Below are 27,962 nucleotides of genomic sequence, written 5' to 3'. Positions count from 1 at the left end.
AAGATGGACATTCAGCGAACTTTCACTGTACAGTCATTCAAGATAAAAAATCGTAAGAGACGAGGCAGGCTGCCCAGAAACGGTACTATAATTGGAATGACAGAAAGCAGAAAATGAATGCAAAGAGCGAAGGAGGATCCCAAAGAAAAAATTCTTTCATGATGTTCCCATTTGGTAGGAAGTTCTTGGGGCTGCCTTCTCTTCAAGGGGCTCCTGCAATTCCACTGGTATGTGGCGTTGATCTGTAATAGAAATTAATTAGCTGCCTTCCTGCATTGCCTGGCAAAGAGTTTGGTGGAGGCTGAAAGCTTGCATACTCCTGAACAATAGAAATGGTTCATCTGAAAAGCACCATTTTGTTTTCTCTATAGCTCTCAAAAGGAACAAGGGTCAGACTTTCAGACACTGCTCAGTTTTCTTCCCCGTTCCCCACTCACCATTTTCTTGAATCCCCCGAGACTTGGAATGAAGAATTCCCGAGAGCTCCAAATTCTCTGCCTTAATTGGCTAGATTCTCTCTCACCTTCCCAAACTAGGAAGTCCCAGCTGCCAAATGAGGGTTGCCAACCTCCAGGTGGAAATCTCCCAGAAGTACAACTGATCTTCAGGCTGGAGAGATCAGTTCCCCTGGAGAAAATGCTGCTTTAGAGGGTGGACTCTGTGGCATTATACTCTGCAGAGATCTCTCCTTTCCCCAAGCCCTGGCTTTCCTAGGCTTCACCCCCAAAATCTCCAGGAAATCTCCAACCCAGAGGTGGCAACCATATGCCAAACCCACTAATTTGTTCCTGTAGCCTCCTAGGGAACTAGAATCCAGAGATTTCTTTTGTTCAACCCTGTGGCTACCTGGAGTTTGTGACATCACCAGCAGCCAGGGGGATGGGGTTTTGATGTCATAATGCAGTTGCAAGGACCAAGGGCATTCAGTCCACCAAGGATAACCTGTCTGAGTAGGATGTATACAGGTTTGCTACCTTATCAAATGTCAAATGTCTGTGCCGTAAGAGAGATGAATTACCCCAGATTGTAGACTCAGAGAAGGGGCATTTTTCTTACACAGGTAAGTAACCGTTCCTGCAGGATTGCTTAAATAACCATTTGGGGGCCTGGTACCTCCAAAGCAGCTATTTTCTCCAGTGTAGTCCAGAGATCAGTTGTAATTCCAGATCTCCAGTTTCCAGCTGGAAGTTGGCAACCCTGCAGACACACACTTTGTAATGTGTCACTCTCCTTAGGATGGGTTTGTAAGTTATAGTGCTTTTAAATTGTACTGTAAAATGCCTTGGGAACCACTCCTGATTGAAAGATGGGCAACCAGTTTACTAAATAAATAAATAAATAAATAAATAAATAAATAAATAAATAAATAAATAAATAAATAAATAAATAAATAAACCCTTGTCTGGGAAACGTAAGGAAAAATTCAGATTGATGAAACTAAATTATAAAAACACTTCGCTTTAGGATTGCCAACTCTAACTTGGGAGATGCTTGGAGATTTCGGGCTTGAGATTTGGGGAGGCGGGGTTCGGAGAGGGGAGGGGAGGGTAGAATGCCATAGAGTCCATCCATCAGAGAAGCTCTCTGTAGTCTGGAGTTCAGCTGTACTTCTGGGAGATCTCCAAGTCCCACCTGGAAGATGGCAAACCTACTTAGCTTTGTCTTTTGGCCTAGCTCACTCTTCAGTCCTTGACATGAAAACGGTAGCAGCTACTGCCTGAAAACAGTGTGTGTAGTGTCACGCTTCAGTGCTGCAATATTGCAGTAAAGCGTGGGTATGAGGCATTCAGTAATAATACCATTCGATTTATATACTGCCCTACAGGACAACTTAATGCCCACTTAGAGCGGTTTACAAAGTATGTTATTATTATCCTCATGACACCTGTGAGGCGGGTGGAGCTGAGAGAGCTCTGAGAGAGCTGTGACTGACCCACAGTCTCCCAGCTGGCTTCAAGTGGAGGAGTGGGGAATCAAACCCGGCTCTCCAGACAGAGTCCTGCCAGAAAGCACACTGCTGAAAAGTGCCATTGAGGATACAAAGGAAAGCAATGCTTTGGAGCAAAACACGGAGACTGATTTGGGGAATACATTTGTGGCTGTGGCCTTTGAGAATTTGGCCCAAGCTTATTTTACTTTAGTATCCTTGACATGACATGACATGACATGACAAACCGTCTTAATTCCAGCCCCAAATTCGATTTTGACTAAGGATTTTAATCCAGGAGTCCATCTATTGATAAAAGTACCTGATGAGGCTCGATTATGTTCCAGAAGCACAGAATATTGAGAGACCAGCTGAGAACCGTTTAAAGTAAAAGAGGCAGGAGAGCAAGTTAGCCTATTCAAGCCCCCAAGAATTATAGAATCCTAAAGGGGCAGATTACAGGGCAAGGATTTCCAATTTGTTCCCTCCGTCCAGGATTCCTCGTGGGCTCCCAGCTCGTTCTCGTTGTTTCCAGCAATTCTCACTGGGGCAACTTCCAAGCAATGTGGCTCAATGCTAATTTTGATAGGAGAGCTTGTGCAATATCTTGCTGAACCAGCTTGGGGGGGGGACATTGTTGAATCCTCAATGCAGGAAACCAAAAGTATGTAACCTCCGAGATGCTCTTTTGTAGCTGATAGGAGTGTGAGCTCGGTGGACCAAGCCTTTTTGTTTTGCTTTCTGAGTTTGCCAGCCATGATCAAAGGGTTGGGTGGCGGGAGATAAAGCTCCCACCTTGTCTTCCCCTGCCCAGACTTGACACTTGGCCCAGCAGCAGAATGTAATGGGGCCAGCCGGCTTGCTGGTTAATCATTCCAAAACATGTGAAGGGTGAACGAGCACTACGGGCTTTTCCCAGCTTGCTAAAGTGTTAAAAGGAATGCAGGCAGGGCCAAGTCCTCTGCAGATGTTCTTTTCCTTTTATATGAACTGGGAGCCCACCAGCCTTGAGAGTACATGGGTCCCTGCAATGTACCTGATACGTGCAGCCGCCATCTCATGTGAATTGGGAAACAGGTGGATTTTCCATGCAGGTACAGCTTCGCTTTGTATGAACGGAAGCTGCAACCTGAACAGAAAAATCCAGGTGTTGCCTGGTTCATACAAGATAGCAACTACATAAATTGTACTTCTGATATGCGAGACTGAGGGCCAAGCTACAAGTGACGAATGACACTTGAACGGCAAGTGGATTGAGGGCCAAGCTACAAGTGACGAATGACACTTGAAGGGCAAGTGGATCGAGTGGAGAGCAAGTGGAGGGCAAGTGAACAGGGAGGAATATACTTGCCATTCAAGTGTCATTCGGAATCATCACTTGTAGTTTCGCCCTGAGGGCCAAGCTACAAGTGATGAATGACACTTGAACGGCAAGTGGATTGAGTGGCGGGCAAGTGAACAGGGAGAAATACACTTGCCATTCAAGTGTCATTCGTCACTTGTATCTTGGCCCTCTGTGGAGAGCAAGTGGAGGGCAAGTGAAGAGGGAGGAATATACTTGCCATTCAAGTGTCATTCGGAATCGTCACTTGTAGTTTGGTCCTGAGTGGAGCGCAAGTGAAGGGCAAGTGAACAGGGGGGAATACACTTGCCGTTAAAGTGTCATTCGTCACTTGTAGCTTGGCCCTGAGTGGAACTTCTGTTGAGGGCTCTACCAGTTTTGGTTCTGACGTTTTCTCCAAAGGCCCTCAATTAGGATTCTGAAATCAGGACCTTAGAGGCTGACAGAGTCCCTACAAAACTCTATATGACATGCATTGATCTGACAGATAAAACTTCTTGCAGAGGGTAACCAAGTAAAGAGCTTAATATTTATAAAGCTCGATGAACCTACACAGCACTTTATAAATATTTAAACAAAAAGGACGCCCTGACCTGGATAGCCCAGAACAGCCTGATCTCATCAAATCTCAGAAGCTGAGCCTTGGTTAGTAATTGGATAGGAGACTTCCAATGAAGACCAGGACTGCAGAGGTAGGCAATGGCAAACCACGTCTGTGAGTCTCTTGCCATGAAAACTCTGCAGGGGTTGTAAGTCAGTTATGACTTGAGGGCACAACTGCAGCCAGGAGCAGGAAGCAGAAGGTAAGGTAAGTACATAGAGATCAATATGACAAAATGCAACCCCACCAATGGCAGTTTCACACATCATATATATTGCTCTACCATAATCATTCATCGATGCTGGTTTCATACATTATTAGCTATTGCGCAACCATAATCACTCATTGCCTGGATTTTCAGGTCCATATGGGAAAACCCAAGAGATGAATATGCGAATCCATGTTTGTGTGTGTGCAAAGTGCCATAAAGTTGCAGCCGACTTATGGTGACCCCATAGGGTTTTCAAGGCAAGAGATGTTCAGAGGTGGTTTGCCATTGCCTGCCTCTGTGGGGCAACCCTGGACTTCCTTGGTGGTGTCCCATCTTAGCTTAGCATCTGAGATCAGATTGGATTAGCCTGGGCCATCTAGTTCAGGGTAGATCCTATTTTGCATCAGAAGGAAGCATGCCAAGAGTTGCGAGGACTACCCGGAAGAGCAAGAATTTGAAGAGGGATCTGAAGGGAGAGAAATTAGTGTCAAAAGAACTGAACTATAGATAACATGAGAGATGTGTGGCGTTCCCAGTGTTCTCAGATCAAAAGAAAGACCATCTATGGTTCAAGGTGTTGAGAGTAGTGATATTTTCATGGGTGCGAACTGGAAAAATACCGAACCATGTGGTTCGTCGCGTTTCATGAACCATGAACTTTCACGAACTTGCCCCAGTTTGTGAACCGGTTCATTTAGTTCATGAAAATGTCACTTCCGGGGCAGCAGAAGGTCTACAGAAAACCCATCCCCCCCATTGTCTAGTAAACTGATTGATTGGAGCCAGGCTGTCTGCAGCGACGAACCAAAAAACAAACCAAACGAACCAGTCTAAAGTTCATGGCAGTTCCTCAGAAATGGGCTCTGATGAACTGCCGGTTCGCAAACCACAAACCGGCCCAGTTCGTGATGAACTTTGGTTCATATTTCGCTTTGTGCCCATCTCTAGTAGTTAGTGTGCAGACAACAAGGTGGAAATGAATTTTCCCTCCTTCACAAATTGTTGCGGGTCCCCACTTAAAAAAAAAAATTAAGACGCGTCTTGTGAGATCTGGATCTCTGAATGGGAACTAATCTGTCTAGAAGAGGGATATATAAGCACAGTTATTATCAACAGTAGGCTTGAAAGTGTGTAAGCCATGTGGCTGGGAGTTCCCAGCAGTCAACAAGGCTTACGCATTCTGGGTTGGGAAATTCCTGGAGATTTGGGATCCAGGAATGGTGGGGTTTGGGGAAAGGAGGGACTCTGCAGATTCTGCCCTTCACAGAAGACATTTTCTCCAGGGGAACTGATCTCTGTCATCTGGAGAACACTGATAATCATCCCAGGAGATCTCTAGGCCCCACCTGGAGATTGGCAACCCTAACAGGATGTCAAATACATATATTGAAAATTTCGTTCCTATTTAGCTGGTATTTATGCATGCAGAGACTACCTGGAGAATATTCAAAATAAAAAACTCACAACCGAGAATTTGCAGGAAGAAATTCATCGCCGTTTCACTCTGAGCTCCATGGAAGGGTTTGTTGCAAAAGGCACTGTACACCTCCAGTACTCAACTCATTAAAAAGAGTCCACAAGCCGTCCCTGGCACTTACCACCATTCAGGCAAGCAGGGAGCCTGTTTGACCCTAGACAAAGTTGACCCTTGACAAATCGGCATTGCCGGCTTGCACGTTTTTGCTTTTGCCGCCCATTTCATAACTTTGATGCATAATGCGCTCGGATGATTTCCCCTTGTTGATCATTTTGCATACCTGCATCGATCACAGGATTAGATAAGACGATCTGTTTGTATACTTGGATTCAGGTGGTATTTGAAAGCAAATTATTTGACACTTGCTAAACTCACAACATGTGATTATTTGGGAGAACATCTAAATCAATCCAGTACTCTAACTACTCCACCATACTGGCCCTAGACAACATTATACCACAACGGCATGTCATAAAGCCCTGCTAATGCCTTGTAAACTGTCCTCATTGCGCTGGAAGGGTATAAACACTTAATGGCCAACATTCTTCCTGCTGAATCTCTCTCTGACTCCCTAGCAGTTGATTTACTCTTTCAGGATCCCAGACTTGCATTTGCAGATATCAGGGATAACTTTCCATTTCACAAATCTACTGCACAGCGTGATGTGATTCCCAAAAAAGAGGTCTTCTGATAGGAGCTCAAGGCACAGTTGACACAATATCTGACTGCCCATATCAAAAGTCGGATTTAATTTTGTGACTCTATAGATCCCAAACTTTAGTCAGCCTGAGTACTTTTGTTAAGTATACTGCATGTATATCCAGGAACTTTTCAGTGTTTACGCGATGGCTACAAGCACCCTGTATTCTAGAGCACCTTCGGTCCTTTCGCACCAAGTCATTTCCTTTAATTTCAACCAATTTTGTATCAAATAACTGTGCCGCAAAGATCTGCCCAGCATTTTGATCTCCCTTGTAAACGTATCCCTGGCCAAACCAGAACAGAACCTTTAAGGCTACAAGAGCCATGATGCAGTGCAAAATTGAGTGAAAGAATCTCCCATGAAAATGACTACAAAAAACATCAAAATACAGTATGAGCAAAACATGCATGTTCAAGAAGAAACCATCCAAAGAAGAAACCATCCAGAAAGCAATGAGTGATGGGAATATTCATGAAACACTGTGTATGTTGAATCCTCATGGAAATTAATAGCTTTAGATCAGGGAAATAAAATTCCTGCTATGGAGATTCCCCTTGCCTGAGCCCTCAACCAGAGTTCAGCCATCTTTTATCATTAAAGAGCCAATGAAGGCAAAATTCAGAGGAAATGATCAACAAAGAGCCAGAATAAAAAAGCCCACATAACTGAATCTATACAAGTTATTGATTATTGATAATTGACATGTACAGTAACGCGCCATGCCTTCTGCAGCTCAAACACAAATTGCGGAGGGCTTTTTATTAGGAAGCTGTGCACACCAAGTCTCTCAGCAAAGGTACCAACTGTGCCCACTGAACTGGCCTGGATGGACACCAAGGGATGCGCAAGGACTGTGTGCATTATTCTGTGGAACGTCGGTTGTCATCCTTCATACAACCAGGTGCTAAAAAACAACAGCACTAAAAGTTCACTTAGCAGAAATCTGAAACCATCACATTGAAAAGTTATCTAGACCAACTACATGGGTGTGGTTCTTTTCACAATTATCCAACGCCAGCTTGCTTTCCTGGGCTCACCGTGGACTCCACTAGAAGCACAAATCCGTTTGCTAGACTGGAGAACCCAAAGCACTTACTTTTCGTAGTCATGCTTGCAGTACAGCTGCCTGTTGCGACAGTAGCAGGTGCCCGAGAGAGGCTGCAAGCAAGTGGCACACTTCACGCAGCCTTCGTGCCAGGAGCGCTCGTTCACCCTGAGCAGGAAGCGGTCGGAAATGGGGGTGTTGCATCCAGCACAAACCTCCCGCATCTTGGACTCCGAGCCTAGGTGAGAGGGAAGAGCAGCAGGTGACTTGCAAAACCCAGATCCAGAGGAGTTAGCTGAGTAAATTTGTAGTTGCAAAATAGTAAAGAGTCCAGTAGCACCTTTAAGACTAACCAACTTTATTGTGGCATAAGCTTTCGAGAACCACAGCTCTCTTTGTCAGATGCATCTGGTGAAGAGAGCTGTAGTTCTTGAAAGCTTATGCTACAATAAAGTTGGTTAGTTTTAAAGGTGCTACTGGACTCTTTGCAAAATCTAGACATTCTCTGCAACAGCAGCCGCCAGTGGCTTTCAAAAGGAGGAGGAGGGTGAAGATATAGGGCCATCATGTACCAAGATGTTCTGCTCCCATTCATTTTATCAACACTTCTGCAGTAAGATGTCCTGGTGGATTTATACATAATACCCCGCCTTTCTCTCCAATGGGGACCCCAAGTGGTTTGCATCATTCTCTTCACCTCCCTTTTATCCCCACAACAACCCAAGAAGGTAGGCTAGGCTGAGAGCAGAACCTCAAGTGACAAAAGGCACAGGTTGGACACTTGTCAGCTTCCCTCAAGTTTTGATGGGAAATGTAGGCAGCTTGGTGGAATGTTGGACAAGTGACAGTTGAAAAGTCTATTGGACAGCAGTCAGAGAGCAAAGCTGCGAGATCAGGATGCCTACATTTCCCATCAAAACTTGAGGGAAGCTGACAAGTGTCCAATCTGTGCCTTTTGTCACTTGTGGTTCTGCTCTGAGAGTGTATGAGTGGCCCGAGGTCACCCAGTGAGCTTCCATGGCAGAGCAAGGATAATAACATAATAATAACATTCGATTTACATACCGCCCTTCAGGACAACTTAATGCCCACTCAGAGCAGTTTACCAAGTATGTCATTATTATCCCCACAACAACAATCACCCTGTGAAGTGGGTAGGGCTGAGAGAGCTCCAAGAAGCTGTGACTGACCCAAGGTCACCCAGCGGGCTTCAAGTGGAAAAGTGGGGAATCAAACCCGGTTTTCCAGATTAGAGTCCTGCTGCTCTTAACCACTACATTAAACTGACTCTTGAACCTGGGCCTCCCACTACACCAAACTGGATTTGAACCTGGGTCTCCCAGATCCTAGTCCAATACTCTAACCACTACACAACATTAGCTGTGTTGCGCCCTGGGAATTCCATACTGAAAATACTCCCGTGTCCTGCCAGGTAGTGCAAAAGTTACTCCTCCAAAGTTTTTTTGCCCAGTATTTACTCTGAGCTTTCAAAACCATTGGTGGCAATTTTGTGTTGTGTTGTGGTGTGTTGTGGTGTAGTTTGAGTTACTTATTCCAATTGCATGTAGGCCACAGTGATAACTGTTTTTAACCTATATGACTGAGATTACTTACAATATTTTTATAGTGCAATCCTAAGCAGTGTTACACTAAATCAATGTAACTCTGTTTAGGATGGCAGTGTTACTGTACAATGTGGAGTGTTACTATCATTGAGAACACACCATAATCCTACATGTAATGAAGAAAATATGAAACAAGGCATTTTTAGTTGCGCTGCTTTTGTTTCACATCTTGCTCAGCCATAGTTTCAAACATCACGAGAAACCGCGGTTTATTTTAACTATAGTTAGTTTGTGCAACCAGGATTTAGGATCATACAGCTGCACAGTTTCTCTATTTTTGTAATCCAGTTTTGTTTAATTGTTCATTTTATGAATCGTACTGTTTATTGTACTTAGTATTGTACTGTTTTTAGTGTGCTGTTCTCCGATTCTGTGATCCAGTTTGTGGATTTTATGTACTACTCTGATTGCACTGTTTTTAATTGTGTGATCTCCTATCTCATTGACCCTCAAGGAGGGAAAATATAGATTAGATAGATTAGAGAGACAGACAGATAAGCTAGCTAGCTAGATGCTTTCCCTCTAGAGACTAGCAGGGTGCCATCAAAGAACATGCCAGGGAGAAGCCAGAATTAAACTAAAATATCTGCATTCAGGCATTACGACAAGAAACCAGAATTAAAACTGACTGCATGCAATAACCCTACTTCAAATCCCAGGTTCAGACTTTGGTTTGAGGCACCCTAACTAACCACAGTTAGAGGAGTAGCCCACATTCAACCAAGCACAGTTGGTCTAATCAAATCATGGCGTCATGTGACATGGTATGAAACCCCAGTTTGGCTCACAGATGTTCATTCATGTTATGCGCAAAACTTTGCGCCTCTGTGGTTTGTTCTCCCTTTTCTGACCAACCACAATTAAAAAAATTTAAATAAAGATCCTGGAGTCCTGGACACCTGCTAACCTCTCACCTACTTTCTTCTGGGCATAATACTTTCAATGGCTCCAATGAGTCTCAATCTGGCAGCCTTGGTACCCTCTGATAACTCAAGTTTGTGGGTAGGAAGGGATGTTTTTCCCATCTGTGCCCTTTCCCCCAGTTTCTTCTCAGCCTTAAGGAAATAAGGCCACAGGTGGCCAAAACCAGCTTGCTGCATCAAATCAGTTTTCTACAAAAGGCTCTCTGGCACTGATTCCTATTGGAATCTTATCGAATAATATAACATATGCGTAATATTTTATAAGTGCAGCTCTACAAGCAGTATATTATTAGTCCTCAGTTCTTGCAGAGTTTCAGCATACTTCTCTTGATCTTGTTTCAAGTGTCATATTTTTACAGGTTGCATTACAAATACTACATTGGCTCCTGAGCATAGAAAAAAAGTGCAAGGCATATAAGCGATATATAAAAGTAGTATATAAAATCCCTTTCTTCAAATCTATATCCATCATTCAGATGCTGTTTTGCATCATACCCCTGATAAGCCCCTCCCCCTGTCCACCCTGCCCTTTCTAGGCTCCACCCCAAATATCCAGGAATTTCCCAACTCAGAGTTGGCAACCTTAGGAGCAAGCTACGATGTAGCCAGTGTTCGTTCATGACCTGAAACCATAGTTAAGCCTAACTGGGGTTAATAAACCAGCTTCAGACTATTATATCCTTCCTGTTTTGACATATCCAAACTAAGGGTAGTTAGTGGAATGGCTCACGTTCAGAGGTTCGTGCTAAACATAGTACATGTAAATAAACAATGGTTTCATTTGACACCTGGGCCAAGGCAGAGATCTACCTTAGGGCCAGTAACCTTTTTTTTCTGAGCAGCAGTTCCCCATTCTGTAAAGTAGATACAATACCACTTGACCTCACACTGATAACTGTTCCACAATTTATTTAGTTTAATGAACAACCTGAATGCTTTTTCATATGGTGAATAACCAGGATTTTAAAAAATGAGAGCTGTTTCCTGCCAAAGAATCAAGAATGCATGTGAGGAAAAAACAACCAGATAAAACCTAACTTGACGCAAGAGAAAGCCCCTGTAAAAAGTTTCTTTGGTAATAAAGAGCCAGAAGTTAAGAACCCAATTTCCAAATGTCGATTCAGTGCTTGTTGTAACTTAGGCTGTGTGGCCAGCATATATTGTTACCCCAGGCAGAAAATCCAAGTGTCACCGACCTCCTCGCATAACGATGTTAAAACTAAATAACTTGATAATTTTCTTCCCTTGAATAGTACCCTGGCTCGGTTGCCTGACACGGGCTATCTGACCTTCTGTCTAAGAGTTCTTCAGGTCAGGTCAAAATGTATCTGATCAAGAGACGCTCCACCTCTTAAGAATTCTCTTCTACAGAAAGTTAGATGAGACGGGTTTTTTTGTGTGATTTTTAACAGGGGGAGAAGCCTTTTTAGATTAGCTTTTAACTGGTGTCCTTTCTGATAATAAGTATCATTTCTCTTTTGAGCTGAATTCTGTCAAGTTGACATTTATTGTTCTACGTCTTTTTGTTTATTTTTAAAATATTTACACACACCCTCTCTGCTGCATAGATCAAGTTGGATGATCATTCAAATTTTAAACCGTACATCATACAATAAACTTGAAACAGTCCTATTGCAGGGGGTACTGTTTGGGAAATCCATGTGTCCCCTGGGATACATGTGGGTTTTCCCAGTAAGCTAAAAACACACTCCAGGGACCATTTCAAGTTGGAAAAATGGTACGGGAAAGGATGCGGAAGACCCTACTTTGTGTGTACCCTAAGTACCACATGGATGGGAATGGCGAAAAACCTGCAACTCACAGAACAAGGGCCCCACATTCAACTTGCAGACTCTGTAATGTGAGAATTGGCCACCGCTCTGCTTTTTCAGCACAGCTTGATTTATGTTTTCAAGTATTAGAGAATCCCTGATACGTCCTGAACAGCGGCATTGTAGACCATTCCTCCTGGCACACATGGCTGGTTCTCAGACCGATATTGATTTATTTTGTCCATTTTAACCCTACCCTTCTTCGAAGGAGCTCATGTGCGTCTCTCCCCTCCACCATTTTATCCTCACAACAACCTTGTGAAGTAGGTTAGGCTGAGAGAGAGAGTGACCAGTTCAAGGTCACCCAGCAAACTACCATGGCAGAGTGGGAATTTGAACCTGGGTCTTCCAGACCCAAGTCTGGCACTCTCAGGGCCAAGCTACACATGACGAATGACACTTGAACGGCAAGTGGATTGAGTGGAGGGCAAGTGAACAGGGAGAAATACACTTGCCGTTCACGTGTCATTCGTCATGTGTAGCTTGGCCCTCAGCGTTATGCAATACTGGGCAAAAGCTCCCGAATCTCAAGCTGATTCCGCACACGTTGGATAATGCACTTCCAATCCTCTTTAGAGATCATTTGGAACTGAATTTTTCGTGTGTGAAACAAAAAATCCACTTCCGAACGATTGCTAAAGTGCATTGAAAGTGCATTATCCAATGTGTGTAGAATCCTTGCCTGACAGACTTCTGGGGCTTTCTACATGGGGGAAAAGTGACAGGGGTGGCTTCTGGATGTTCCCGACCCACAGAGCCACCAGTCATGTCCAAGATGGTAACACTGCAGAAGTTTGGCTTGTTCTCAATGTTCCTAGCCAAGTATAATGTCTCTCTTTCCCCCTTGTTCGCTGGCACATCAACATCGCTACAAGTAGATTTAATGGACTGCTTGGGACAAAAAAGTGCCTACTCCTATGTAACCATCTTCTCCTCCACTGCATGTGTATGCAGGTAGAGGGAAGGGACGTAATTCTGAACATAGCAAGAAAATGGGATCTCTTCTTTTACTGGAGTGTCTCTGTCTCTCCTTCTAGTCTGAGAGCTAAACCACAAGCGACGAATTACACAAGGATGTTCACGTGAAGGGAGTCTCAATGTTAGCTGGGAAGCTGAGTTTTAAAAGACAGATCGGAAGGCTTTGTCAATTTCCCCTCTCTATAGATCCAGCAAAGATCACTCCTCCAGGGTTTATTTCCTCTTCGCCTCCTAGAAGGGGAAGTGAAACTGACAGAGCCTTCAGGAGGCAAAGAGGAAATTAACAAACTCTCTGAGGAGCTGGCACTGTAGAGAGGGGGAAATGACAGAGCCTTCCAATCTCTCTTTTAAAATTCAGCTTCCCAGATAACATTGCGACTTCCTTCACGCGTACATCCTCATGTAACTTGTCTCTTGTAGTTTAGCTCTGACTCCTTGGAAATTTTGCGGGCTCTTTTGATCTCCCATCCAAATAACAACCCTGCTTAGCTTCTGAGCTGACGAGATCAGGCTAGTCTGGACCTTAGTACGTAACTGTATATCACTTAACTTGTCTCAGAAGGGGCTGCAGAATGACATATGTCATATATACCATCCTACGAGGGTGTCACAGGTGGTGACTGTCAATTGGCTCAAGGCTCTAAATTTTGGGATAAGGTCTGTGGCTCAGTGGTTGCGTATCTGCATTGCATGCAAAAGGTCCCAGGTTCAATCCCCCGCATTTGTAGTTAAATCTATCAGGTAGCAGATAAGGTGCCCTGACCGGGATAGCCCAGGTGAGCCTGATCTCATCAGATGTCAGAAGCTAAGCAGGGTCTGCCTTGGTTTGTAATTGGATGGGAGACCTCCAACAATAGACCAGGGTTGCAGAGGCAGGCAATGGCAAACCACCTCTGTTAGTCTCTTGCCATGAAAACCCCACCAGGGGTTCCCCTAAGTCAACTATGACTTGAGGGCACTCTCCACCATAGTAGGTTAGGTGAAGGACTTCTGCTTGAGACCATAGAAAGCCTCTGCCAGCCACAGAAGACAATATTGACCTTGATAAGCCAAGCATCTGACTCAATGGCTGATTCCGCACACGTCGGATAATGCACTTTCAATGCACTTTAGCTATCGTTTGGAAGTGGATTTTTTGTTTCACACTCAAAAAATTCAGTTCTAAATGATCTCTAAAGAGGATTGGAAGTGCATTATCCAACGCGTGTGGAATCAGCCTGTCAGGCAGCTCTATGTATTCATCTGTTCCTTCCGGTTTGCATCAGACTCATTAATATTATCCATATATTATGAAATCCATGCATCTTTGGAATTTTATTCTCTTAAAAACAAACAAAAGAACTCTGGGTACTTGTTAGACAAGGCAGCTCAAATACAACACAGATACAGCTACATACTCCAACCAACACAAACACACTGCTGTATACGGAAACGGAAGCAGCAGCCTCTTCAGGTTCTTGGAAATCTCTCCGGATTGTACAAAGTCAGTTAGTGAAATGTATTCTCTCCCCTCCAAAATGCGCCCGAAAAGGTAGCCTCTATTTGAAGCAACCTCAAAAATAACAGCATCCCTCGGGGGCTCGCTTTGCACCTAGTTGATCTCTGAGCCTATAATTCATCTTGCTATTATTAGAAAGAAGACAAAACACTTTGCAGTAAAGCTGGTTTCCTCGGTAGCTGCCCCTGGAAAGCTAGCCACAGTAGACAAAGGCTTCTCTCGGCCGCTGCCCCTCCCTCATTGGATGGTGGAGTCAAGATTCATTAAATATTTCACATACCAGATGAAAACCAGCTCAGAGCATCGGAGCATAGCTACTGCTTATGTGTACCATTTTTTGGCATCTCTAAATAACCAGAATGAAAGCAAACACAACGTTGCAGCAGAAATAACTCTGGTGAGCTTCCAATAAACTTCCATGGAGTTCACCTCCAACTAAGAGGTGTTCTGTTAATACAGGGATCCATAGGGACGCTTTACCAGAAGAATTCCCCTTAAAGCTCATCTAATGCCCACAATACTCTCTTACAGGCAGGCACCAGGCCAGAACTTTTTCCTTTCAACTAGGGGTTTTGATCTTTTTAATTGTTTTTATAATCTGCTTTTATAACCTGTGTGCTATTAAAGGAATCATTTAGGCTGCAAAATGTATTACGCTCTGCTTTTTTTTTTTTAAAAAAAAGTGTTTATGCTTCAGGGCTTCACTGGCTGGTATTTAATGCTTGTTCATTTTAATTATTTTATGTTTTTTAATTATTTCATCTTGTTTTATTGTATGAGCCACCTCGAGTGGGTCTCCGAAGAGGCAGCATATAAGTTTTAAATAAATAAATAAATAAATAAGCAATAGCTCTGGACAGGGCATGATCCTTGTGCAGTGGTGAATATTTACTACTTCCTGCTTTAAAATACCATTCTTTAATGAATTAGTACTTTAGAGGGTTTTTTAAAAAAATAAAATAGATCAGCATTCTAGACCAGCCACTATGTGTAGCCCAAGCAGACATAGCTCTTTGAAAATAATGTTGTTTTCTTCGTGAAACAGCATACGCTTCTGCGAGCGGAAGCAGACCACAGAATATATGCCAAAATTTATTTTTATTTATTTTACTTCATATTTGTTTGTTTAGAATATTTCTATGCTGCCTCTTCGAAGTCCTGCTAGAGGCAGATTCCAATTAAAAACCACAGTATAAAAAACAAGCCATTAGACTTAAGTAGAACCCCCCCCCCACCTGTCCATAAAATAGAGCAGACCATTAAAAAGCTGGTAAGGATTACAGCTGAACATCAAGAAGACAAAAGTAATGACTACCAAAGAATTACACAATTTTAAAATTGGCAATGAGGAAATTGAAGTTGTTCAAGATTTTCTATTCCTTGGCTCAATCATTAACTAACAGGGAGACAGCAATGAAGAAATCAGAAGAAGATTGAGACTTGGAAGAGCAGCTATGAGGGAGCTAAAGAAGATCTTTAAAGATAAAGATGTCTCTCTGGGAACCAAGACCAAGATAATCCAAACTATGGTATTCCTCATTACGATGTATGGATGTGAAAGCTGGACAGTGAAGAAAGTGGACAGGAAGAAAATTGATTCATGTGAAATGTGGTGCTGGAGGAGAGTTTTGCGGATACCATGGACAGCCAAAAAGGCAAATAAGTGGGTACTAGTTCAAATCAATCCTGAATCCTCCCTAGAAGCTAAAATGACAAAACCAAGGTTATCGTAATTTGGTCACATCATGAGAAGACAAAACTCTTTGGAAAAGTCAATCATGCTAGGAAAAGTGGAAGGCAGTAGGAAAAGAGGAAGACCTAAAACGAGATGGCTTGACTCAATAAAAAAGCCACATCCTCCAGTTTGTAGGATCTGAGCAAGTTGGTTAATGATAGGAAGTTTTGGAAGTCTTTCATTCATAGGGTCGCCATAGGTCGGAGGCAACTTGACAACACATAACACACACAGACACAAGATAGAGCTACAGGAAAAGCCAAACAAAGAGGTCCCATCTACTTTGACCCTAATCCTTACTAGTTCTTAACCAACTTTCACTGTCCTTCCAACAACCAGCCCATCAGTCACTATGGTTGCCAACTCTGGGTTGGGAAATTCCTGCAGATTTTGGGAATGGAGGCTAAGGAGTGATTGTCGAGAGGATAATAGTAACATGTTTTGTAAACCAGATGCCCTTGGAGCAAGCCAACCCCAGAAACATTGCCATAAACTCAAGGATTTGTCTTGGCCGCAGGTGGTGGCTGTGTAGGTTCAAGAAACGGTGACAGGCATAAGCCATGCCCACTGCCTTCTCTGGCAGCACTGGCCCCAGAAGTCCTGGCACTGCCGAAGAGTTGCTTGGGCACAAACCTGGCCCTGGACACTGAGCAAAATGGACTGGTGTGCTGCTGTTAGCATGCATAGATGTGACTAAATCATCCCATCCCACCCTAAAGCAAAACAGCCACAGAATTACCTACTCTTAAAGAGGTTTCCCGTCGCACTTCTGCATGAGTTACCGCTGGCAAAAACTTAGCCCAGAACTCAAGGCATGCCCAGATCACATATGTGGATTCGATTTTAATTCAGGAAAGGAATTTGCCTTGTTTAGTCACAAGTGTGGGAACTACTTAGAAATGGTGCGTGCCAAAGAACTAGAACCACTAACTTCTCTCCTCACATCTATTTGTTTCCATTGAATGTTCAGGAAAGAGAGAAAGGATTTAATGCTTCAATCTCCTCTCAGATTCTAGTAATCTTAACCAGGCGCCTTGCTTTGTTACTGCCAAGTTTTAAAAAATGCATATATTTAAAGGACACATTTTCTATTTTAGAATGCTTGGTAGACAGGGTCAAGGAGAGCTGATACTGAACAGCGGAACTGAATGGAAGTCTAAGGGTTAAACTCCTTCCCCCTTCCCCACACAGCCCAAGGCAAACTGAGGCTATAGAAACCTGCAATTACATTTTATGAACGTTGCTATAATCTTTTTGAGCCCATACGTACAGTCCGAAGGATCAAAAGAGGACACAGGTTGGAGTGAGCACAGCTTTTTGAAATGCCGCAAAGACTTTTTTTTAAATCTAATATACCAGTTTTGAACTAAACACAGCCAAAAAACTCTTTAGCATTAATCTATGGAAAAGGCTTAAGATTGCTCTGGAACTGAATTAGAAGAGACTCATCTTCCATGGAGGAAAAACTGAATTTTATTCCTTTGCAGAACAAGTACTGGATGGCTGTGTCCTTGATGTGGGGACCAGCTTCGGCATTAACAAGAAGAAAGAAAATGGGTTGAAATATCTTTGCTTTGTGGGGGCAATTCAAAACACTGAGCCTTCATCAGCCTAACTTGACAGTAGTCACTCACTTGCTAGCTGGTGTAGGTAGGCTTGAAATTACATTATGAGGTAACCAAGCGAGCCGGTTACCAAGGTCCATAGCATGCCATTGAAGGCCTCTGTCAACAATATACAGTTTTTTACTCAGCAACCAGCTACAAAAATAAGGTGAACAGCATAAGGCATGAATTATTGGGTCATGCCTCGTGAATTATTAAGCAACTGGCCTGACTGCCCAGCAATAACTTAATCTTTTTTTAAAGTAATTCGGTCAACTCAAGACAGAATGAAGGAGCAAAGAGCCTGCTCAACTTCATAGTTACTTTCTCTTGAAGGCCATCTTTGACAGGTAGGAAAGAAGAAAGAGATTCAACTTTTGAACAACTAAAAAAAAGATCCATTCATTCATAAGAACTAGTAAGTCCCTCATTAGACTTTCCCTCCACTCCATCTAAAAGCAAGAGTGGGGCAAGTGAAGGGTTTTTTTGTTTTTGTTTTACTAATGTTGAATACCCAGGGCTCATTTTGAGGGGGAACGCACCAGAACGCCATTCTGGCAGAACCTCTGAAAAGAGATCACATGGGTGGTGGCCCCGCCCATGTGATTCCTTTTCCTCCCCCCAGCAGGTGGAGGCGGCAGCAGCACCCCATCACCCCCTGGGGCAGGCCCCGCAGCCAGCTGCTGCCACCATGGCGTGCGCGGCCCGTCCTCCCAGCCTGCAGGCCGGTTGAGGCGTTGCATGGCCGGCGGTGGCCTCCGGAGCAGGCCCTGTGGCCAGCCAGCACTGCTGTGGCCTGCGTGGGCATTCCCCCGGGCCTGCAAGTGGTGGCGAGTATATCTCCCCCCCTCCCCAGTATCTGTGTTTTGCAGGCTTTTGGAGCTCTAATCTGTCTAGAAAAGCACTTCTGTTCTTGTTACTGTATGTTCCCCCTCCCCAGATGTAAAGTGTGCACTTGCAACATTTATTTTTAAAAACCTGTGTTTTGCTAACATCGCTTCCAGTGATGTCAAGGGGCGTGGCATATGCTAATGAGGTAGGACAGGTAGGAGCTATGCTAATAAGTTCCTGCTGCTCTTTTTCTACGAAATAATCCCTGTGAATACCAATATGGAGGTTCAAATGAGTTAAAAAAAATAAACCCCACTGAAATGCACACAAATTGGACTGAAGACTCAAAAGATGTAGAAGCCTGAAGAATGAGACATGCTTCCAATCCATCATCAGTATTAACATTGGATCCAGATATTAGAAGAGAGCCAGTTTGGTGTAGTGGTTAAGAGCGGCAGGACTCTAATCTGGAGAACCAGGTTTGTTTCCCCATTCCTCCGCTTGAAGCCATCTGGGTGACCTTGGGTCAGTCACAGCTCTCTCAGAGCTCTCTCAATCCCACCCACCACACAGGGTGTTTTGTTGTGAGGAAAATAATAACACAGTTTGTAAAATGCTCTGAGTGAGTGTTAAGTTGTCCTGAAAGGCAATATATAAATCGAAATTATTATTATGTTATTAAAGAATATCCCCCCTTTACCTTCTAGAGGCCTGCTGTAAATGGGGGTGGGGGTTCTTCCCTTAGTGTCTGATGGCCTCGCAAAGTTGCTGGTGCTGTAGGGGGAGGAGATTCCTCCTACAAACTTCCAGACCACTCCTGCTTTTGTGAGGGGATACAGGGCTGGGCAGGATCCCAGTTCAAGACCCTAGAGCAGAATTGTGAGCAAGAAATCTTTAGAAGGGCCAAGCTACACATGACGAAAGACACTTGCCTGGCAAGTGGATTGAGTGGAGGGCAAGTGAACAGGGAGAAATACACTTGCCATTCAAGTGTCATTTGTCACTTGTAGCTTGGCGCGAAGTGTATTAAGTAAGAGTGTGGCGTTCCAATTAGTGGGTCCTGGCAGTCACCCAGAATCACAGACTATATCCAGAGTACAGAGATCAGTCCCCCTGGAGAAAAGGGCTGTTTTGGGAGGGGGGACTCTGCAGCCATTATACTCTACTGCCTCCCCAAACCCCACCTTCCCCAAGGTCCACCACCAAAATCTCCAAGAATTTCCCAACCTGGAGCCAGCAATCCTAGGTTCCATGCAGTCCCTGCAAATTATGTGCAGTGTCTTCAAAACTTATTATTTCTCTGTTTTCTGCTTCTAAGGCACTGACGCAGCAAAATTATACTCTAGACAACCCAGAATCTTGGAGAAAATCCAAGCACAGCCCCTTGCCGTCATTCCTGAAGAAGTGTGTGTGTGTGTGTGAACAATAACAGCATGTCAATGTCACCACACAAACCCCTTCCTGTGGTTCAGTGCATCTTGTTACTCTTGTATATCTGCTTATTCTGACAATATGTGTTATCACTTAGTATATTGTCTGTATCCAGATACACAGAAAGGCCTTAGCATACCCCCGCCATGTCACCCAGCCTGTGAAATTTCAACAGCCCTGAGCTAAACGAAGGCTAACAGCAGATGAAATTCAGCGCAGAAATGGCAGTCCCTTCATCGCATTCTGTCCATCCCAAGTAACTGATGATTTGTTACCAAACAGGCAAATCGTTTTTGATCAAGAGCAAACTGGATTGGGAGGGGGTTTAAATGTGGATTGGTGGCCAACATCCCTAAATCTCAGCTAATACCCAACAAATCAGGAAAAAAAACCCCAAAGCTCATGCAGCGAGTATGGGGGAACCCCTCTGATTAGTTTCAAGAATAGTAAATAGGCGCCTTTTAAAAATTGTATGGAATCTTTTTTTTAACAAAATACCGTTAATATGAATGTCATCTGTGAGAGGCTATGGAATTGTGAGTCAGGACTAGAGATGGGCATGAACTGAAATCCGAACCAAAACTAAGCGTGAACCAGGCCAGTTCATGGTTCGCGAACCACGGTTCGTCAGATCCCATTTCTGACAAACCGCCACCAACTTTTAGGCTGGTTCATTTGGTTCGTTTTTTGGTTCATCACTGCAGACAGCCTGGTGCCAATCAATCAGTTTCCTAGGCAACAGGGGATGGACTTCCAACAGACCTTCTGCTGACCCAGAAGTGGTGATTTTTTGACCTGGATGTGACATTTTCACAAACCAAATGAACCAGTTCGCGAACTAGGTGCAGGTTCGTGAAAGTTCGTGGTTCGCGGTTCATGAAATTTGACGAACCACAAACCACATGGTTCGGGGTTTTTTTTTCCGGTTCGTGCCCACCACTAGTCAGGACTATAAGAAACACAAATAAATAATGTAAATGAATGTTCTCTACAGCTTGTATTTTAAAGATGAAAATACGAACCAAAAAAAGGAAAAGGAGGACAGACAAACAGAAAAGGCCCATAGAGAAGGAAGAAGTAACATTCCAGTCACTAATAGTAGTAAGGAGTGCTGTCAAATCTGACTGATGGAGACCCCTGCTGGGGTTCTCAAGGCAAGAGACTAACAGAGGTGGTTTGCCATTGCTTGCCTCTGCAACCCTGATCTTTGTTGGAGGTCTCCCATCTGATTATTAACCAAGGCTGACCCTGCTTAGCTTCCAAGAGCTGGTGTGATCAGGCTTGCCTGGGCTATCCAGGTCAGTGCCCTATTATAAATACTCAGGTTTAAAAGCAAACAGACAAACCTGGCCTTGTACCTGTGCTGTTAAGTGCAGCCTGACATGCAGAGAGCCAGACATCATCTTTATATCAAACCACAAATGCTCCTTGTTACACTTCTACGAATTAAGTTGCTACGGAAAGAACAGGAGCAGAGCCGGTAAAACACAGTTGGCAACTTCATGTGTGCGTTCCCAAGCATTTCGGCTGGGGGTTGCTGGATCTACTAGGAGTGCCCTCCACAGTGCTTTGTGCCAAGGCAGGGCTGTGCTGCCTACTGCATGGTGCTGCTGTCCTCTACCTCTACTATTGCCCTGCATCTCTTGCTGGCAAAGACATGGCGATCCCCCTCTCCTTAAAAATCTTTTATCCCGCCTTTCCCTTCTAAAAGGAGGTCAATGGGATTCACAAAGGTATCGCCAATAAAACAGTCAACAGAGCAATTGATTCTGTATTGAAACAGTAGATCAACGTACAAAAAGCCACCAATAAGAGACTCCAGCAGCCATGAAAACCTCTTGAATAAAACCGCCTATCAGACCTTCTGGAATGCTGGCAAAGTAGATAAACTTCTGACAAACAGTGGGAAGCAATTCAGAATGCTGAAAGCAAGCTGGAACTATTCTAACCATCCTGGGAGACTGGACATTGACGATGTGCTGGTGCATAAGTAGGCGAGCTGTATAATGGGCATAGGGGTGGGTCCCCAAGGGATGTGAGTTGTCAACTACTTTAACGGTCAGAACCAGAATCCTGAACTGAGTCTAGAAACAAATAGGTAACCGATGGAAAGATCTCAAAATATCATTATAATATGTTCAACTCGGCTTGCTCCCACCAAAACAAAAGGTGTGACATTTTGGAACAAAGTAGCTTTCAAGGGGAGCCCTACAAAGAATAAACTGCAGTAGTCAAGCAGTAAATGAATACGAGTTCCTACCGCACCTCTGCAGATGTACTCTTCCCCACTATCCTCAATGCTTTTGTTCCAAGACTTATTCAACAACTTCAGCAGTGCTGATAATGCTGGCGACAGGGTTGCCAGCTCTGGGTTGGGAAATTCCTGGAGATTTGGGGGTGGCATGTGGGGAGGGGAGAGACCTCAGTGGGGTATAATACCAAAAAGTCTACCCTCCAAAGCAGCCATTTTCTCGAGGTGAACTGATCTCTCTAGCAACCCTTGCAAGTAAGGATAAAAATAACACAATATACATGTCTAAATACCAGTGGTATTAATTTCCATAAGGAAGTATGTTTAGGACAAGTATCTGTTACTGTTCCTAATGCTAAAGTAATTAGTAATGAGCACAGCAGGAAAACGTATATAAGCCATTTAAATTTCAGTTTGCTTTGTCTTTTGTTTATACTGCCATTCCTTCAATATTATCTCTTCCTAAAGGCCGTGGATGTTTCCCAATTATATTTATTATAGTTACTCTGCAGCATAGGTTTTGCAGTCAGAGAAAGCTGTACAAGCATTTAGTCACATGTTAAAAACTATGCTGTTAAGGGCACACCTGACTTAGCAGTAGAAAAGAGCAAGAGTCCAGTAGCACCTATAAGACTGACAAAATTTGTGTTAGGGTATGAGCTTTCGTGAGTCACAGCTCACTTCTTCAGACTGTGACTCACTAAAGTTCATCCCCTGCCACAAATTGGGTTAGTCTTATAGGTGCTACTGGACTCTTGCTCTTTTCTGCTGCTACAGACAGACTAATATGGCTACGCATCTTGACTTAGCAGAAATTGTTGAGATCAGAGATCTTTTGTTGCAAAAGTTTTAAAATTTCATAACACAGTGTGCTCTTTGATAGGCACATGACAATGACAACCTTGGAAGAATATGAATGCGTAGTGAATTTGTCAGAAGAATGGCCAGTTTTGCTATTATTGGGTGATTTCTTGGAGCAGCATATAAAGATGTCCTAAGATATAATACTTAACCAACATTCATTTAACCAACATTCATGGATCTCTGTCTTTTGGTGCTACACCTCTGAAGATGCCAGCCACAGCTGCTGGTGAAACGTCAGGAACTACAATGCCAAGACCACGGCAATACAGCCCAGAAAACCCACAACAACCACCAGCTAGGTGACCTTGGGTCAGTCACAGCTCTTCCAGAGCTCTCTCAGCCCCACTCATCTCACAGGGTGATTGTTGTGGGGATAATAATAACACTTTGTAAACACTGCGAGTGGCTGTTGAGTGGTCCTGAAGGGCGGTATATGAATCAAATGTTATTGTTATTGAGAGTCAGTTTGGTGTAGTGGTTAAGAGTGGCAGGACTCTAATTTGGAGAGCCAGGTTTGATTCCCCACTTCTCCAATTGAAGCCAGCTGGGTGACCTTGGGTCAGTCACAGCTCTCTCAGAGCTCTCTCAGCCCCACCCACCTCACAGGGTGATTGTCATGAAGATAATAATAACACACTTTGTAAATGCTCTGAGTGGGCGTTAAGTTGTTCTAAAGGGCGGTGTATAAATTGAATGTTGTTGTTGTTGTTGTTATAAGTGCCGTTGCATGACAAAGTGATACAGGCCTTTTCCCATGGTCATTTTAATTCCCAGTCTGTTCCCAGTTCTAGTTAAAGAGTGACAAAGGGTTGTTTATTCCCCCAGCATCACTGAAGATGCCCAGGGAATATCCAATCCAACCTTTATATATATATATATATATATATATATATATATATATATATATATATATATATATATATATAAAAATCAGGGTAACTGGAAGCAGCAATATTTGGGAGCAAGGCCTTTGATTCTAATTATGCCTCTCCGCCCACACCTTCCACTCGTGCGTGCCTATAATCCTACTGAAATTAAAAGTCATAAAGAAATGGAAATGATTTGGGCGATGCGAAAACAGTCCTCTCTTGTGCTGCATTATTCCGGTTTATTTAACAGCAAAATGCCGAGGTCTGCTGGGTTAGTGGAAACTCTCCAGCATAATTGTCCCAGAGATGCCATTTCAAAGGTCTCTGTGCTCTCTTCCGGGCATTATTTCCTTCCCGTTTGTTTATTTGAAAGTTACTGAGCGGGATATATTTCCCCCCCCCCCAGACTTCATCATTGCTTGCCTATGAAAGCCAGGCTTGCAATTTCGGTCATAATCCTCTGCACTGTTACCTGAGAGTAAGCCCCACTGTGTTCATTGGGGCTTACTTATGAGTAAAGCTGCATACAGCCAGGCTGCATGGAGTTAGGTCTGTGTTTTGCAGAGTAGATTGTAAACAAGGTTAGGGTTCCTGTTCTTTTAGAAGCTGAATAATATGTCTACCTAGAGACCCGTTTTTTTATCCCACCATTCTTCTAGGCACCTTGACATGGATAGCGCAGGCAAGCCTGATTTTGTCAGAACCCAGAAGTTAAACAAGGTCAGTCTTGGTTAGTAATTGGATGTAATTGGAGCCCGCCTCTGTTAGTCCCTGGTGCATGCACATATGCAAAGCATGTGCACAAGAGGAGACCAGAAAGGTAAATATTTATTTATTTATTGCATTCCTAGACCGCCCTCCCCGTCAGACGGGCTCAGGGCAGTGTAACAGCATACAATTTGCAACATACAGTTTAAAAAACAATAAAAATATTATAAATAAACATTAAAACACTATTCCATATACAATAAAAATTCTTGATTGGTGGAATAAATATTAAAATACAGCATTTTAGGCACAGGGCTTGGCTCTTGCATCATGCCCTGCGCCACACTTATGAGCTCCTGCATGGGTGGTGGACGGTCTCCAGTGGTATGGCCAGCGAGAGGACAGCCTAGCCCCCACCAAATGCCTGGCAGAACATCTCCGTGTTGCAGGCCTGGTGGAAAGATAACAAATCCCACGGGGCCCTAGTTTCCTCAGACAGAGAGTTCCACCAGGTCGGAGCCAGGACCAAAAAGGCCCTGGCTCTGGTAGAGGCCAGGCGGACCTCCCTGGGGCCAGGGACCATCAGCAAGTGCTTATTAGCTGATCGAAGTGACCTCCAGGGAACATATGGGGAGAGGCGGTCCCAAAGGTATGCTGGGCCTAGTCCGCATAGGGCTTTGTAGGTCAACACCAGAACCTTGAAACGGACCCGGTACTCAATTGGTAATACCCGGCTTCTGACCTCCCACCCGGGGAGTCGGGGGACCTGGCAACTCTACTTAGGTTTGCTCCCTCAGTCAGGATCCTGTAAACTGAAGACAATGGTTTTGAGAACCCATACCAAAACAGGAGTGCCCTGGCTGGATAGCCCAGATGAGCCTGTTCTCATCAAAGCTCAGAAGCTAAGCAGGACTGGCCTTGGTTTGTAATTAGATGGGAGACCTCCAACGAAGACTAGGGTTGCAGAGGCAGGCCACGGCAAATCGCTTCTGTTAGTCTCTTTCCATGAAAACCCATCCTGGGGTGGCCATAAGTCAGCTATGACTTGAGGGCACCACCACCACCAAAACAGAGGTAGCATGGACTGGTGTCAGATGCACCCTGCTTATCTGCCATGTGGGTATATTATACTCTGTATTCTGTATGGTATTCTGAGCCTCTGAGAATGTGTAAAGGAATATCTTTGCGATCTGAAGAGAAACCAGAGTATCATTACTGGTTGCTGGGAATCGCTTATCTTGCAGGTGGCTACTTTCACTTTCTTGGCTGGCATGGGAACAGTGTCCTTGAAGTGCCGGTCGGAGCTGTATCTCTGTGAGACATGAGCTCATCCTCTTCTTCCCCTCCCTCTACCCCATCCATCCTTCTAGGCCTTGCGCACCTAAATCCTAACGGTCTATCCTAGGGCGGGAATCTTGCCCTATAACTAACCTTGCTTTCCCCCTTTTCATCACTTCTGCCAATGCTGTTGTCCAAGTGCCCTGATACTGATGGATCTCTAATAAAGAAACTTTAACTGAACTCTTGAAGTGTCTACAGTGAAGTAACTGGGGATCTAACTGGCAGGGCCTGACAACTGGGCATCTTCAAATCACACATTTTACACGGACCCCAAAGCATTATTGGGCATTTACCTGGCAGAAATAAGACAGAACCCAACAAACCCTTCGCCGGCCCCTTCCAACATTCAGACACTTACCATAGCCCAGGACTGGGGTGGCTTGTTGCAGGCAAGAAGGGGCCTCCTCGGTCTTCATCCTCCAGGCCTGGTAGCAGAAGGTGGGGCCTGCCGTGGAGAAGAGAGGTCGGTCACAACGGACACAGGAAGATATTGTCCAACACATATGGAATTGGGGTGTGTGTGTGATGGGAAATGAGCATTCTTCACAGGCACTAATAGTCAACAACCACAGAAATCCCAAAGCATCAGTAAACATTCTGTATTACTTATTGGGTATCATTTAGAAAGATTTTTATTTACTTATTTATTTATTTTCAATTTATATTCCGCCCTTTCCACATTTCCAGCAGGCTCGGGGTGGATTACAGACACATGCCGTTAAAATATATAAAACAATTATCATAAATTGGTAACCATAAAAACATCCAGAATTACTACACAAGTTAAAATACATATAAACGTGAACATAGCAGCACAACTAACCAGCCTAAATCATCTCCAGAGCATCGTCGTAGTAAAAAGATGATTTAAATTGGGGGGGGGGTATTTGTGGTGGGGAGGGCCCAACCCACCATCAACCGGCCAGGGGGGCTCCGCCTAGCACCGTCCATATGCCTGGCGGAACAGCTGCGTCTTGCAGGCCCGACGAAAGGATAACAAGTCTTGCCAGGATTTGGTCTCATCAGACAGAGCGTTTTACCAGGCTGGGGCCAGCCCAAGGTTACCCAAGGCTGATTCTGCACACGTTGGATAATGCACTTTCAATGCACTTTATCAATCATTTGAGGTGGATTTTTTGTTCCGCGCACGAAAAATCCGTTCCAAATGATCTATAAAGAGGATTGGAAGTGCATTATCCTACGTGTGCGGAATCACTCCAAGTGAGCTTCCGTAGCAGAGCAGGGATTCACGCCACTCGCTGTTTAGCCACCCTGCACTGTCTTTGGACACACACAAATTTTGATGTATGTCAAAAGATACATCCCAATCTCCACGGGGATTGGGACACATTTCCAAACATGCATTCTTTTTTTAAAAAAATATTTTTATTCAATTTTAGAACTGTAACAATAATCAAACAACAAACCAATATAATACATTGCATTTACAAATATTAACACAGTGCTTCAACTTTAATACATTAACAATGAGAGGTGTGAAGAGGGAGGTTGCAGATCTCTTGCTTCTATGAATTCGTAAAATGGGATCCATTTTTCCCAGAAGTTTGATCCCAAAGATTGATATTCCGTCTGATGTAGATTGTCAGTTATTTTTTCCATTATCAAATGGTTCCAGATTTTTGTAAACCAAAGTTCTGTAGTAGGTGGAGATTGGTCTTTCCATTTGGTTGCTATTGCACTCCTAGCTGCCACCAGGAGAGAGTTGATAAGGTCTCTTCTAACATTTTGGATTGATGCAAACGTGCATTCTAATGGAAAAGAATGCAGTGTGGATAGACAATGTGTGCACTCAGATGGACATTTTGACATACATCAGATTTAGGTCTCAGTACAGTGACAGCAGATACCAGAGGACAATGAGAACAGACATCGGCTGTCTGAAGCTGGGAGTTCAGTGGAAAACCTGAGATCCTTTTCAGCCTAGAGCCTACAAAGGGGAGAAGAAATCAGAAGAGGTGCCTCACAGCTTCTTCAAAATATCAGCCACAGGAAGGGGGAGCATTGCACATGGGAGGAGACTGCTAAAATGAAGCTAGGAATTTTCATTAAAACCTAGGAGGAGTTGGGTTTTGCCTGGCGGAAGCACTACTCTGCAACCTCAAATGCATAGGAACTGGATGGAGCTGCACCATAGTAAGCAGAGGG

The 27,962-nt window shown here is 43.9% G+C and overlaps 1 protein-coding gene across 1 annotated transcript in view; it reads right to left on the bottom strand.

The window, feature by feature from the left end:
* The window catches only part of LOC129346294 (LIM homeobox transcription factor 1-alpha-like), a 105,109-nt gene extending 78,897 nt beyond the window's left edge, over positions 1–26,212 (bottom strand). Inside the window, exons 1-2 of the mRNA XM_055003644.1 lie at positions 26,155–26,212; positions 7,358–7,544 (exon numbers count right to left, since the gene is read on the bottom strand). Coding sequence (XP_054859619.1) covers positions 7,358–7,544; positions 26,155–26,212 — 245 coding nt within the window. The remainder of the gene's footprint in view (positions 1–7,357; positions 7,545–26,154) is intronic.
* Between the last annotated feature and the right edge of the window lie 1,750 nt (positions 26,213–27,962).

The sequence above is a fragment of the Eublepharis macularius genome, chromosome 19 (genome assembly GCF_028583425.1).
Source record: "Eublepharis macularius isolate TG4126 chromosome 19, MPM_Emac_v1.0, whole genome shotgun sequence".
Lineage (NCBI taxonomy): Eukaryota > Metazoa > Chordata > Lepidosauria > Squamata > Eublepharidae > Eublepharis > Eublepharis macularius.
Note: the sequence above shows the minus strand (reverse complement) of the source record. Positions and strands in the feature narration are given on the sequence as shown.